This window comes from Cornus florida, unplaced genomic scaffold (assembly GCF_030987335.1).
Source record: "Cornus florida cultivar Cherokee Brave unplaced genomic scaffold, ASM3098733v1 CherokeeBrave_3.0.0_Hap2_Chr10, whole genome shotgun sequence".
NCBI classification, from domain to species: Eukaryota; Viridiplantae; Streptophyta; class Magnoliopsida; order Cornales; family Cornaceae; genus Cornus; species Cornus florida.
In genome coordinates this window covers 54845836-54860280 of record NW_026775580.1, presented here as the reverse complement: position 1 = coordinate 54860280, position 14445 = coordinate 54845836, and the positions used below count along the sequence as shown (strand labels likewise).

The window sequence follows — 14445 nt, the reverse complement described above, 5'->3', positions numbered from 1 at the left end:
CACCTCTATATAACCTTATGATTTTCACTTTTCTATCTAGTTATTTTTCAATCTCATTTATATATACTTCAAGAGTACCCATTACTTGAGATTTTTAATGTAACAAATAGATATATCCATAACGTAAAAAATCAACTATAAAGACGATAAAATACTTTTCTCCACAAAAAAATGGAACATTAGAAGGTTTACAAATGTCTGTGTAAATAATTTCAAGAAGTTATGTATTTATTGTGACTCATTGCTTTGTGTGTTTGGTTTGTTTACCATTAATACAATCCACACACACACCAAAATCAGTAAAGTTTAGATTCAGAAGAATCACATCCTTTACTAATTTTCCCAACCTTTCACTAGATATTGATCTAGTTTTTTATGTCATAAGAAAGATAAATTTTCTATTAATTGAGTTACGCTTAATTCTAACATTATAATGCAATATCAAAAGGTTTTTAATAAATAAACTATTAAGTTTGAATTTGCAAAAATCATCAACAATAATACCATAACTCGCAAATTAGAATTTCTTAAATAAATATCATTATCAAATTTAAATGAAAAACCATTAACATAAAGTTTTGAAATAAAATCAAATTACGCGAAATTAAAGAAATATAAAGAGTTTAAAACAATTTAAATAAAATTCATTATCTAAGACCAAACAAAATGTCTCAATGGTTTTAACAAAACTTTTTCCTAATTCTTATAAATAAAAAATTTTCATTTGAATTTGTGATTTAGGCCATAAATAATCCTTACACCTATTAGAAATATAAACATTAGTACTTAAGTCAACCTATCATGTATTAGAAGGAATATCAATAAGTGATTCGAAATATACAAAAGTCAAAAAATTTACCTTTCTTTTCGAATCATTCTTTATTTTTCATGTAATTTTTCTAAAATTGTTTAATACATAAATGACACTTTTGCATTATTACATTACTTTCTTTTAGTAAATTGACCTAAATCTTTAATTTTGAGTGTTACTCACTTAATGCCTTTTTAGGCTTATTCCCAAATTTCTTTCTAACTTATTGAATCATCAGATAAACATAATGATTACCATACTGCTTAAACCTAGTCTACTTCTAAATTAACATAATGGTCAATTATTTCACTTTTCACTTGTCTTAATAGTATTAATTCGAAATAACACATACTGAGTAAACAAGAAATTGAGAATAAATTGAACGAAAAAATTCTCATCTACAATCATCCCTAAGGTCCTCAATTTTGTAGCAACATTAGTCATCTCAAAATTATTTTCATACATGGTTCTAGTACCAACAAAAAAATATATAGTAGTGATATCAATCAATATTTTTGTTTTTAGATATTTATCTACAATACAAAAACGTTCTTATAGTCAAATATTCCTTAGCACTATCACTATGGGGAATAATTATTCGCATAACCATAATACTTAACTTACTCATTCTATTATGGAAAGTTAGTCATATTGAGAATCAGAATTGATGTAGCATTCAAATTAAGGGATGTAATAAAAAAAATATAATAAGATAAAATACTCACAATAATAATGCTTTGAGTTAACAACACGTATGTATAATTTAAAAATATAAATATAATGTATAACTATAGTACCCCTTTGGGTGGTAACTATAAAATACCAATAATGATGCTTACATGTATTTATATGTATACCTTCATTGGTGATGCATTATTTAATTAAACAAATAAGTTATCTTTGAATATCCTATATCTACCTAATTAAAAATTACATACAACCCCTTAACTTTTATTTAATCACTTGAAAATCAATTCCCTTTGGAAAATTATTTCTTATAATTAAATAAACTCAATATTCATGAATATCACAAAAAATCATAAGCATCAATTATTCATGAAATATTGCAATTATGTCTATTACTACAATTAATATTCATCAAATATTATTGTTAGGCCACTTTAGCAGCTACCAACCTTTACATAATATGAATATTAAATTAGGTAGTGACTAATTTATCATTAATTATATTTACTACTAAAATTAATATTCATCAATTATTATAGTTAGGGCACTTTGGTAGCTACTAATCGGCCCTAACATAACATAAATATTAAATTAGTTAGTTACTAATTTATCATTAATTTACCCATTAAACATTATACATAGATACTTATACTGATCGATCCAAGTTGATCGATCCAAGTTTAAACAACTTCAGTTCCAAAAATTTAATAGTTCGAAATTTTAAAGAAAATATCATTTTTTATTTTATATGCATAATAAAATATGTTATTTTTATTTTCAGACTCGGATGCCATAACTGAATCAATTTAAAATTGATTCTCTATAATATATGTATGTATGGGTACAAAATAATTATTTATTATATCTAACAAAATTAAATTAAATTTCTAAACTCACGTATCATTCCAGAAATTTAAATTTATTTAATTAAATAAATAAATACGCAAACTTTATGTATTCAATAATTTATATCTTCAAAAATAAAATTAGAATACTCATTTATAATCACATACAACCAATGACCACATAACTCATTGGGTGTCCAAAAAAGTACTTGTGTATCTTCAATATATGAAAAATATTTAAACCAAATTATATACATTGTTTCAAGTTTAATTTTTACGTAATTCAATAAAATTCGATAATCGTGATACCCAAACCAAAACTAACATGTTTGGTGTCCATAAAATTCATCCCTAATGATATTAAAATTAGTATATAATAACATACATATTCCTTTTCAAAATCACGCACGAAAATGAAACTTCTTTGTTTTATTATACACGTGCATACATGCATCATTAAGTAATTGACTTTCATGCAATTCCAACGTTCGAAAAACCATGTATAGAAACCAAAATCAATGCACAAAACTTGATCCAAACATACCCACAAAAAAACTAATCAAAACATATCCACACAAACAGTTCCATGAGAATGTTACTGTATATGTATATATAGGCGCCGAAAACTTATGCAACATTAATGAAAAATAATGAGTTTATAAACCGTAACCTCTGATACCACATGTAAACTTTAATTATTCGTGCAAATCATTAATCACAAATAAACATGAATAGTTAGATATAAATATTTCGATCTGTAATTGCAAATATCATAGATATAGAGGTAAACATCGAGATCCTTTCACAACGAATTAAGCTACAACTCCAAATAATAGGCAGAGCGTGGAAATTGATTTCTCTTTCTTGATCTTTGCACACATAAAAGTTTATACATGTTGTTTTTATTAGTGTACATAACTGATAGGAATATGTATTTTTATAAAGGTAACTATAAGTTGACCAAATAATATAATATTAATCTCATATATATTTTATTTAACCACTAAATAATAAAAATAAATTACATATCCAAATCATATGGGTGACAAATATAAAAAAATATCTTACAGGCTATGTTTCCATCTGATTTTGATGCTCAAAGCATTGGAAACCATTGCTAGGAGATAAGTACAATCCTCAAGCTTTGTTGGCTTCGAATCAAGATATGTACCATAAGATTTGAATTGTGACAAAATCAAGTCTTCAATGGTTGTTAGAGCCTAGAGGAAGCATTTGATTAGACCATGAACTGCTCAGTCTATTCTCTTGATGTGTATGGGACTCATTATTTATATTGTTTTGAGGATTATATATTATGACAAGTCCATTTCAAGCTTTAATATCACTTGGGAGAGATTATTCTATTGTCTTTAATGACCTTTGTACCATTTGATGGTATGTGCTACCAAATGGTATGTAACACAGTTGGAAGATTCCCTATCACACACACACACACATAAATATATATATATATATATATATATATTTAGCCCTCTTCAACCTAACCTAAGCCAAGGGCTCCACTAGTGGAATTGCGTTGCCCTAATTTATTGTTTGAAAATGTGTCCCAAAGCTTCAATCCTTATCCATCGTTATTAATTTGCATTATTGTTATAGTGCATGTTTTAGAATCTTATTCATGGTTGTGTATATTTTAGTTTAGTGTTCATTGGGATTGAAAAAATTGTTAAACTCTTGTAAGCTTTTGATGTTTATCTTTCAATAATTTCATGTGTTAAATTTGACTTCCTCTCTCTTTCTATCTCTTTCTGCGCGCACGCGTGTGTAGATATGTTCAATTATTGATCCAAAAAGAAATGAAAAGACACAAGTTAATGCATGACTCGAACTCTTTCCTCTTCTTTTTATTTTTTTTTTTTCATTTTCAACCTAACATGGGCAAGTGTTTCTTTCTACATGTTGGGACAAGCATTTGACTTGTAATAAAGAAGGCTAAAAATTACATATGATAGTCATATGCCTCAAGAATAATTAATTTCTTTCTGTATTAAATGAGGCACATGGCTTTAGAAACAAGGGTACCCAATAATGTGGCTTCTACAGTCTCATTTGTTAATCCCGAGTGCTAGCATAGTTTACTAGAGGGTGGTTACGTTAGAATGTAAAATGATTGATTTCAATCAATAACTAAAAGTGAGTGTCCAGTGATAGTCGTTCTAGCTACTGTAATAGATCACTAAAAGGATAAGTGTTAAGTGATAGTCGCCTTAGCTATTGTAAACAATCACTGAAGACGAGTGTCAAGCGACAGTCGTCTTAACTACTGCAACCAATTACTGAAGGCGAGTGTCGAGCTATAGTCGCCTTAACTACTGCAACCAAGCACTAAAGGAGCGACAATCGCCTTAGCTACTGCAACCAATCACTAAAGGTGAGTGTCGAGCAACTATCGCTAGCACTCTTCTCCGTTAATAGAAAATAAGTACTTATTCCTTTTTGTTAATCTCAGTGCTAGCGGTAATACTGTTGCTCGAAACTCGCCTTTCAAGAGTGATTTTCTATGTTAGAATATAAGGTGATTGATTTCAATTAATTACTGAAGACGAGCGACAGTCGCCTTGGTGACTACAACTAATCACTAAAAGCAAGTGTCAAGCGACTTTCACTAACATTCCTTTTTGTTCATAGAAAATAAATACTCACTATTGAATTTATGATATTACTTTATAGTATTTTCAAAATATCCAATAATTTTTTGTAATTAGCAGGACATGTACAAAAATAAGCGCACACACAAGAACATACATGATTAGTCGGTGAATGAAAAGATATAAAGGTCCTTTTTAGAGTGAAAATTACTTGTGTTCTATTATCTGATCTGACTATCAAGCCTGAAACTACCCACTACATCAGTATGCTAGGACTGCCTTTTAATCTATGATTTTCTCCTAACAAGTTGAGAGTACCACTAAGGAAGATTTTATTGGTACAGGTAATAGGGAGGCCTTGGCTTTTCCTTTAAAACTATGTCATTTTCTGAGATATGAGTTTTAACCCTAAAGATGGGAGGCCATGTAATAAAGATTTTCAAAGAACCCCACCTAAACAAACTCAATAATTGCTTTAGCATTATATATGGATCACATTCTTGGTGGGCAAACGTCCTAGGGTGGTGGGGTGCTCCTTTGGACAACCCCCTTTAGTCAAAATTAATGAGACCTACGTGTATCAAGAATCTTCATAAATAAAAAGTTTCACATCGAAGTGTCACACGTAACAAAAATATCTAAATTTAAATGATTAGAGTATTTTGTAATTGATTGCAAGTATTTGAAACTTACTTTGCAACCTTGTGCACCAAAGATCACGTTTTCCATTACAAAAATTTTAAAAATTACCATATTTACCCACCTCCACTTCATTTAGTTTCCAGCCAGCTAGGTCATTGGAAATGCAGTGCCACTGCTCTTGATCAGAAAACCACACTTCTTTAGAAGTTCCTATTATTGCCTACAAAAGTGTTCAATCCTTCTTCGTTTTTCTTTTTCTTTTTTTATCCTTTGAATGATTAGAGTGCACTATTGTGATTTATGGCCTATGTAGGTTCACTAGTGTAACAACTTTGGAATGACTTGTCACTTGTATTCTTTTTTTTTCTGTATTTGTGGTTTTTGACTGTTATGTCTAGTAATTTGATGAATTGGATTGTGCAGCAATGAATTGAATGAAGAGTATGGGGCACTATTTAGAGCAGGGTATGTCCATGGTGACCACCATCCATGACAGAGAGAGAAAAAAAAAAAAAAAAAAAAAAAAAAAAAAAAAAAAAAAAAAAAGGAAAAAGAATAAACTATACAAAATAAAATCATCAAATTTTTATTTTAACATTTATGTTCTCAGGTTGTTCCCTACTGCATTGACAGGAACACATCAGAAGAAAAATTCAAGAAAAAGAAAAAGAACAAGGTTTCTAACGCCTTTGTGTTTAACATGTCCCATCTCTCCCTCATGCAATTGAAACAACAGCAGCACAGTAGAAGAAAAAAAAAAACTATTACTATTCCTCCATTCCTACTTTCTTCCCTCTATACACCACCTGTCAAAATAGACACACACAAGATAGTGAGTGAGAGAGGAATCAATTTAGGGCAAGAATTCAAGAATTGATCCATGAAATTGTATGAGTAATGCTATTAATCAGAAGAGTTTGAAAAGACTTCTTATTCGGTGGATACACTCAACTGTATTCCACGTTACTCCTAATTGAGTGTATCTGACCGATATGGAATTCTTCCGTTAAACTTTCTAGCTTTAAAATCATTATTGAATTATATCATAGCAAAAATGTACATATATGGATGCTCACCAGCTGCTCCTGAATCTGGTTTTCCAGCCACAGACGACTTGAAGGAACCAAAGTGCTTCCGAAATGTAGATTTTCCCTGCAACGACTTTTCGAGTCAAATTAATCCTAGAATATACAGTGTGAATTAATAAACCAAATCTGAAGTAAGCTATAAGAAAAATCGAGGAGAATTTGGGGGGAAAAAAAAAAATAGGTGGAAGATTAGCACCTTAAGATGTGTTGTAGAGAAGCCCTGTGAAAATCCCAATACATGCTCCATTGAAGATTCATTGGAAGAAACACCTAAATTCTTCTGTAGAATACACAAAGGAAGAAAACCCATTAAGCAAAAGCTAAAGAATGTGTGCGTGTGTGTGTGTGTGTGTGTGTTTGTGTGTGTGGACTTGCCTTGGAATAGGTCATGAGAACAGGGGAGCTAGCAGTGTCATCAAGATATGAATGGTGTTGGTGGCCTTTATGTACTTCTTTGCTCTTCTTCTTCTTGTCTCTCTTGTTTGCTTTTTCAGAGGCATAACAATCTTGATCAACTTCATGGAAATGTGGAGGCCCAGAGGATGCATCAGAAACCATGGACAAGTCCTCATCTTTATCATCCTCATTATCTTCCTCCTCCTCTGCTTTGCATCTTCTATGGTCTCTGCTTTTGTGAAATTGATGATCTTCAGAATTCGAGGATTGATCTAAGTACATAGTCCAGCCAGACTCACACCCACTACTACATTCAGAAGTTGATATATTCATGTTCTTCGCTTGTCTTAGCAAGTGAACTCCAAATGGGTTCTCTCTAATATTAATGGCAACCAAGAGAGAGAGGGAGAGCTGGAAAAAGATGGGATTGATATAGACTGGTCTCTTCTTCTTGTTTCTCTATATAAACAGAGAAGAGAAGAGAGAGTGGAGAGAGGTATCAAAAAAAATAAAAATAAAAAAACCCAAATGAATCACCCTCAAATTTAGACCTTTTTGTCCTGTGCTCTATCCCTTGGCCTCTTTATTTTATCTGTTTTGTGAATGAATCAAAATTGCCAGTTGTCTTTGGTGTTGAGGAGAGAGAGAGGAGAGAGAGAGATGAATCATTGGACATTGGCATTGGCAACTTTTATAGCGGTAACATTAGGGATTAGAGTAGAGGTGACGGTTTCATCCACATTTGTGCAACAGCCAGCTCAATGCCAACCCCTTGCACCGTATCAATGGTATCATAGTACAATGTTGATGTCCTCATCTCAACAAAATGTTGAACCCCCTTTTCCAAATCCACCTCCTTTTGAGTTCATGTTTCATTTTCACAGCATTTGAGTTAAATAAGTATTCCGTAGTTGTTGGCTGAGTTGTGTCAAATCACATTTTCACTTGTTGGGGTCAATTCGGTACTTCGAATATAGCATGTATGTAATTTTTAATGAGCAAATGGTAAATCATCAATCATTTGGTTGTGTCGTGTCATTTTACTGAGAAGATGATTGGTTGTTTGGACAACAGGAATCTGACAAGGAAATTGGAATCCAAGAGGCCACACGTAAAAGGAAAATCTTGAATTGATGGATTTAATTGCATATTTCATCTCATATTTACCAATTTTATCCAAATTGTTTAGGTGATTGAATGAAATAAGTGTAAGGCGTTAATTCGGTACTTTCAAACGTAACATAAGTGTAATTTTGAATGAGCAAATGGTAAACCATTGAACTAATGGCTTTAATTGCAGATTGTATCCCTTACATTTACCAAATATGTCATAGTTGGTGAAGAAACATGCAAATTATCCGAATTGTTTAGGAGATGTAAAACTCTAAATTTTTTGGTTAGAGAGTGAATGGAATATGATATTTTACTGCATCGATTACTTTCAAATATAGCATATATGTAATTCTGAATGAGCCGAAAGTAAATCATCAATCATCTGGTTATATCGTGTTACTTTATTGAAGAGATAACTAGTTGTTTCGAGAGCTAGAATCCGACAAAAAAAAAAAAGGAATCCAAGGGCAAATGCATTAAAAGAAAATCTCGAAGTAAAGGTTTTAATTGCATATTTCTACCACTCACATTTACCAAATATGTCAAAATTTGTTAAAAAAGATGCCAATTATCCTAAATTTTTAGGAAATACAAAACCCTAAATTTAGTGAGTGAATGGAATAGGAGTTGCAAAGGACATTGCTGACACGCACAGAAGAAAATAAGAGTATACCCAAGTTGCCGATTGATATTTGTACTGAACTCCATCATTTAAGGACTTTGTAAACATAGTACAAGTAAATCATTCATGTGAAAAAATCTGTCATCCCCACATGCCCAGAAGAGACACCAATCACCCTAAAGGCTGGTTTGATAGACGGAAACAAAATAAAAAAGATAGGGAAAGATATGCAAGTGGAGGGAAAGTGGAAGGAGGAGGGTTCACTAACTTTTTGACCAATAGTTTCTTTATTCTTCCAAAAGTGGAAGGAAATGGAGGAAAAGTTGACACCAAGTTGGTAATTTATTACCTGTTTTGCTCCCCCTTACAATACTAGCAAAATAATCTACCATCTTTTTCAAAAAAGATCAAAAATTGTTACCATTACTTCTTTTAATTTATTTTATTTTTACTATAGTTTGTTATATCGGCCGATATTATGCATCGTATCAACCGATATTACGTGACATATTGTCCAGTTCGTAATCATTTTTCAAGTGTTCGATATTGTTACATATCTTGATTGGTTCGGCCAGTTTACATCGATATTTGTTCAAGACCGTTACACACCTCGGTTGGTTCGGTTGATTTACATTGATATTTGTTCGAGACTGTTATAACATGACTGTAACCAATACCGTGATACCAAACCATGCTTCTACGCGGTATCCAGATGAAACTTAAAAATAATCAAAAACAGTGATATTTGTGTGACAAGATATGTCATAAGGGCGCTCTCACGGTGAGAATGCCCTTGTGATGGCCTGTTTTTTTGGGTATATCATTACCGAATGTGACTCTATACCTCAAGCTTCATGGGCATGTGTAGGGTGGTCCATCTGACTCAAATGGTCCCAAACACTAATCTAATTTGCAATTGCCCTTAAATGGGGTTTTGGTTCTTAAGCCAATCTTGACACTTACATTCCAAAGTTTGATTCAGATTAATTAAGTTGGTAACCCAATTGGTTCTGATATGTTTTTTTTCTTGCTGTGGTAACATTACTAGGGTATGGGCTTTGCTGCAAGCAGCCTTAGCTTGGTAATGTGGTCCCACACCAAAATAAGGTCAAACATTGCCATAATGTTGAAGGAGAAACCACTAACTGTCCTCAAAATTCAAACCCTTCCAAGAGTTTCCTCCCAACATGTTACCATTTTACATCCCTTTCTTTAAAGGTTTAAAGACAAAACAACCCAAGTCACATCACCATAGTCAAACCCCCTCCATCACTTATTCTCTCCTCGCTTCGTCCATGCACTTGTGGCTGGTTATATACTGTAACATATATATATATATATATATATATTTCACATCACCTTAGAATTATCGAATTGTATAAGTTTTTGGAAGTGAAAACACTAATTATTGCTGAAAACCACTTATTTTCTCAAGAGTTTGTGATATATAATGCGAAATTATCAAGTGGCTAGTTGTTCGAATTTAATGAAAAACTCCTTTATAACTTCAGTAATTAAGAATACGGATGTAAATTTCTTGTAAAAAATAAATAAATAAGTTCACAAAAGTTAACGTATCAATCAATGATATTATAAATTATAATTAGAGTTTTATTAATAATAAAAAAGCATAAAAAAAACATAAACACTTGTAGCTAATATGAATATAAAGTAGAAAAAAAAAAACTGAGTAGAGTGTCATGTCAACGAGATTATTTTCTATCACAATGTCTATGGATAGATATCCGAAAATCTAAAAGTTGTAACAAATTTTAGGATCCCTCAACACAGTTTTCCTGTCTCACTTCTTGATTTTTTTTTTTTTTTTTTTTTCAACATTGTGTTGACGTGACTAACCAATTTTCAAAAAGTGAATAAACAATCTTGCACGCCAAATACGTTACCTTATGTTAAAAAAAAAAAAAAAAAAAAAAAAAAAAAAACAAACTACCCAAATGAAAAATTATGACCCTCAAAATTCAAATTACAATTAAATGAAAGCTCAAAGTTCAATGTACAAACATACACTACTAGTTCGGTAAAGTTGTATAAAATAATCATTGGTCAGTTATAACTAATAAATTTCGCAATTTTAAGCCGTCGTTAAAATGTTGCATGACGATAAATTTGAAGAGGCAATAATGCAGGGTAGAGTGGCTACAGACCATTTAATGTTTGAGGGGACGGAACAAGGGCAGTCCCACTTATGAGACTCAGAATGACAGCCAATTTGAGTCCATCAACAACTAATTTGTGATCGTCCATTGCCAATACCAACGCTTTCAATCGTCACCACTCACAATGTCTACTTCTCAGTAACACCACCTTAATTCCTTTTTTTATTATTTTTGTTTTCACCTATCATAGTTACTTTCTTGAATGAGTAATGCTATTAGGTGGATCATCCAGAGCCATGAACTCTCCTCTCCGTACTTAGGGGATAAAATGATGCATTAAATATTTTATTTAAGGGTAAATTATCAATACATGGGCTTAATAAGTGTATACTATATGTTTATGCGATTAAAGTCATGAAGTTTTAATAAATGGGTGGATCACTAAATTATTTCTATAAAATGAACTTTATGAAATGATCCTTGAACAAATTATTTAATATTTTTAAAAAATTTTACAATAAATTAAAATATCACAATAGATTAATATGGACTTATAGACTTCTTTAGACAAAAGATCTTATATATAAAGTAAATTTAACGAAACAGTATAGGCTCTGATAACATAGAGATAAAATTAACAATTAAATCACAGAAATGACTGTCGAACCTAATAACGCTCTGATAATGCCCTCTAAAAACGCCTGAACACTGGCAAAAACGGGCCAACGAGCCAACAGTTCGAGTCAACTCACAGAAGAAATTGTTAAATTAAAACTAAAGCTGCTTGTACTGGTTGGATTCAAGAAAATTCTAGGATCTACACTGTCTAGCTAAATAAAATCTATATATTTGATCTTTTTGTCGACCGAAGTCTTTTGCCCGAAAGTACTTAAAATACTAAATAGGAAGTTTTGAATAAGAAGAAACTGGAAGATTTATTACATAAGAAATATATACATAGATACACACTGTTTATACATAGATACACTCTCACACAATATTTTACAGAAAGATAACACTCTGAAATAAAGAAAGCACACTAGGAAACTATAGCTGAAGGCTAGAATGCTTGATGGCTCTTAACTTGATTGCTCTAGAACTCGATAATCTTCGCTTGAGCAGAGAGGCTCCTTTTATAGGAGAAGTGGGAGATGAATCTTCGGTTGAGATTGCAGATACTGCATAGACGGTTGAGATGCAAGATGCTTTAGAGATAAGATGGCTTGAATTATTGTTGAATTATTGATGTCTACTTCTGGAGAGTCTTATCAACTTTTACTGTTGAGATCTACTTTCGGTGGATCTACTTTTATCGGTACACTGTTACGAATCTGCTTTTTATTGGATGTTTTTTGCAATTATTAGAAATCTAGCATATTGGACTAATTTCTGTCGGTATTGCTATCTAGTGGGCTGTCATCTCTGCGGGCCACATATGCATCATTGCTGTCTAGTGAACTGATTTCTTCATTTCTGTAGGCGAGTTCGAACTGTTCAACCAACATCTTTTCTTCATTTATTATTTCTTTAACTTTTGGAGATATCTCAATTTCTGGGGGAGATCTGATGACATAGGGAATTCTGACTTTGATGAAAATTTCCATGTTTATATTATAGTCGTAGAGTTTGAAACCAGGGTTGTAGCTTGAGTTAACCTGACGATAGGCTTTATAATAAACCAAATGGTTAAAGGTAGCTGGTTCTATATTACAAAAGTTATTTACAAAATCGATATGTCGTGTAAGAACTTGGACTTCTGTGGGATCAGAATGAATGTAAATTTAATGTTGTCCCAGAATTATAGCTCCATCTTTTACCCATTAAGGAGGAGTACTATTGATTTGAAGGAGAATTGGACTTTCTGGTATGAAATTATAGGTTTGTTTTTGTTCGAAAGCAATGGCTTAGTTTAATCAATTGGAAAAGTTACCTAAGGAGTTTAGATATTCTAATGGCATGTCTTTTGGTATGGAAATGTTGTTGACCATTCCTAATTCTAAAAGCTTGCTTAAGTAACAGGTGGTAGTTCTTGTAGAGAAACAGGTTTTCCTGGTTATTTCAATAGGATAAAAGAAAACAATGTATACGTCTAACAAGATGATGGTAGGTATGTAGTTGCCAGTTTGTATAAATCGTAAGAAATAATAATGATATCAGGTTCCTTTGGGTGGACTGTTGTTTCTGAGGTAGTTTTGGATATCAACCCATTCTTTGAAACCATCAGACTTTAGCTTCTTCAAGGATAAGTTCTTTGATGTCATCAGGGAAGAGCTCAACTTGTTGTCTTAGGATTTCTCTATAAGTTGGAGAGAAAATGGATAATAACTTGGCATACTTGGTTTGTACCTGCAGAAATTGAACTTTTCTGAAAATTTTCATCTTCATTAGTCCTTTACTCAGAAATGGTTAGTTCTGTGGGATTTGCTATTATTTTTTTATAAGTTAAATTCAACTTTTTAAAATGAGACGTAAACGTCTCTTGTTCTTGCTGTAGAGTATGATATGCTTTGTTAAATACAACAAAATATTCACTTAAAGTATTTAAATTTCTAACGCGGGTTCTATTGGGATTATTTCTCGAAAACCAAATATTATCTAAAATAAGTTTTTGATTAGGAAAAAGATTATGTCTAACGCGGAACTGTTGAGCTGAGTTTTGGATAATCAAAAGATGATTAGAAGTGTCTGGTATAAGGCTATAGTTGTTGCTGCTCTTCGTTTCCATTCCTGCAAAGTTTAACAGTCAATTAGTAAACGAGATATAATATCTGCTAAATAATTTCCTTTTCCTTTGACATGTTCAAATATAGATTTAAAACCTCTTCCAATAATACAGTCAATAAAGGAAATCCATCTTTTTGCAGACATCCGTTGTTACTTTGTTTTGTTTGCAAATTTGACTATGTTATCACAATCTGTTTTTATAAGAAATTCGTTATCAAGGAATATCTGAAATTTTTCAATAAAGTTGGTTACTCCTAAAATTTCTAGATCTGTTAAGGGAAAAGTAGATTGTGCTTTATTAAAAGTTCCACTAGCATGGCGACAAATTTGTTCTACGTCTTGAGAAGATTCTTTTGTAGGTCTTTGAAGAAGAAAACCTGTCCATCCTTGAGCCGATGCATCTGTTTGAATTATTTTATAACTATTTTCAAGTAGGAGTTGTAAGGGTTCTAACTGAGTGACTAAAGATTTAATTTAGCTCTGTTTAATCCTACTAATCCTATTATTATGACACCTAAATGCATAAGTTCTAAATTATTATCATTTAACTCTTAACAAGCTTCGGGTGTTATAAGGTCTAAAATAACTTGATTGTTAACTGTACTTATTCTTCTCTGGCTAAGATGATTATATATCTTGCTCAGGAAACCTAATAAATTATTGGAATAAAGGTTGACTTTATTTTTTACCTTCTTCATTCCTTATTCTATATATTTTTTTAGCATCATACTCATTATCATACAAATCTTCTACCCTCATTATTTCTTTGGTTGTTCTAAGGATAATGGCCA

General features: G+C 31.7%; 1 protein-coding gene across 1 annotated transcript; it reads right to left on the bottom strand.

Moving 5' to 3' along the window:
* Positions 1 to 6157: 6157 nt before the first annotated feature.
* On the bottom strand, positions 6158 to 11078 carry LOC132277640 (protein SOB FIVE-LIKE 5-like). The gene is made up of 6 exons (XM_059779478.1): positions 10979 to 11078; positions 10091 to 10131; positions 7058 to 7384; positions 6879 to 6962; positions 6671 to 6755; positions 6158 to 6400 (listed from the first exon to the last, which is right to left on the bottom strand). Exons 1-6 carry the CDS (start codon positions 11076 to 11078, stop codon positions 6390 to 6392), a joined length of 648 nt encoding a protein of 215 aa, XP_059635461.1. The 3' UTR covers positions 6158 to 6389.
* Between the last annotated feature and the right edge of the window lie 3367 nt (positions 11079 to 14445).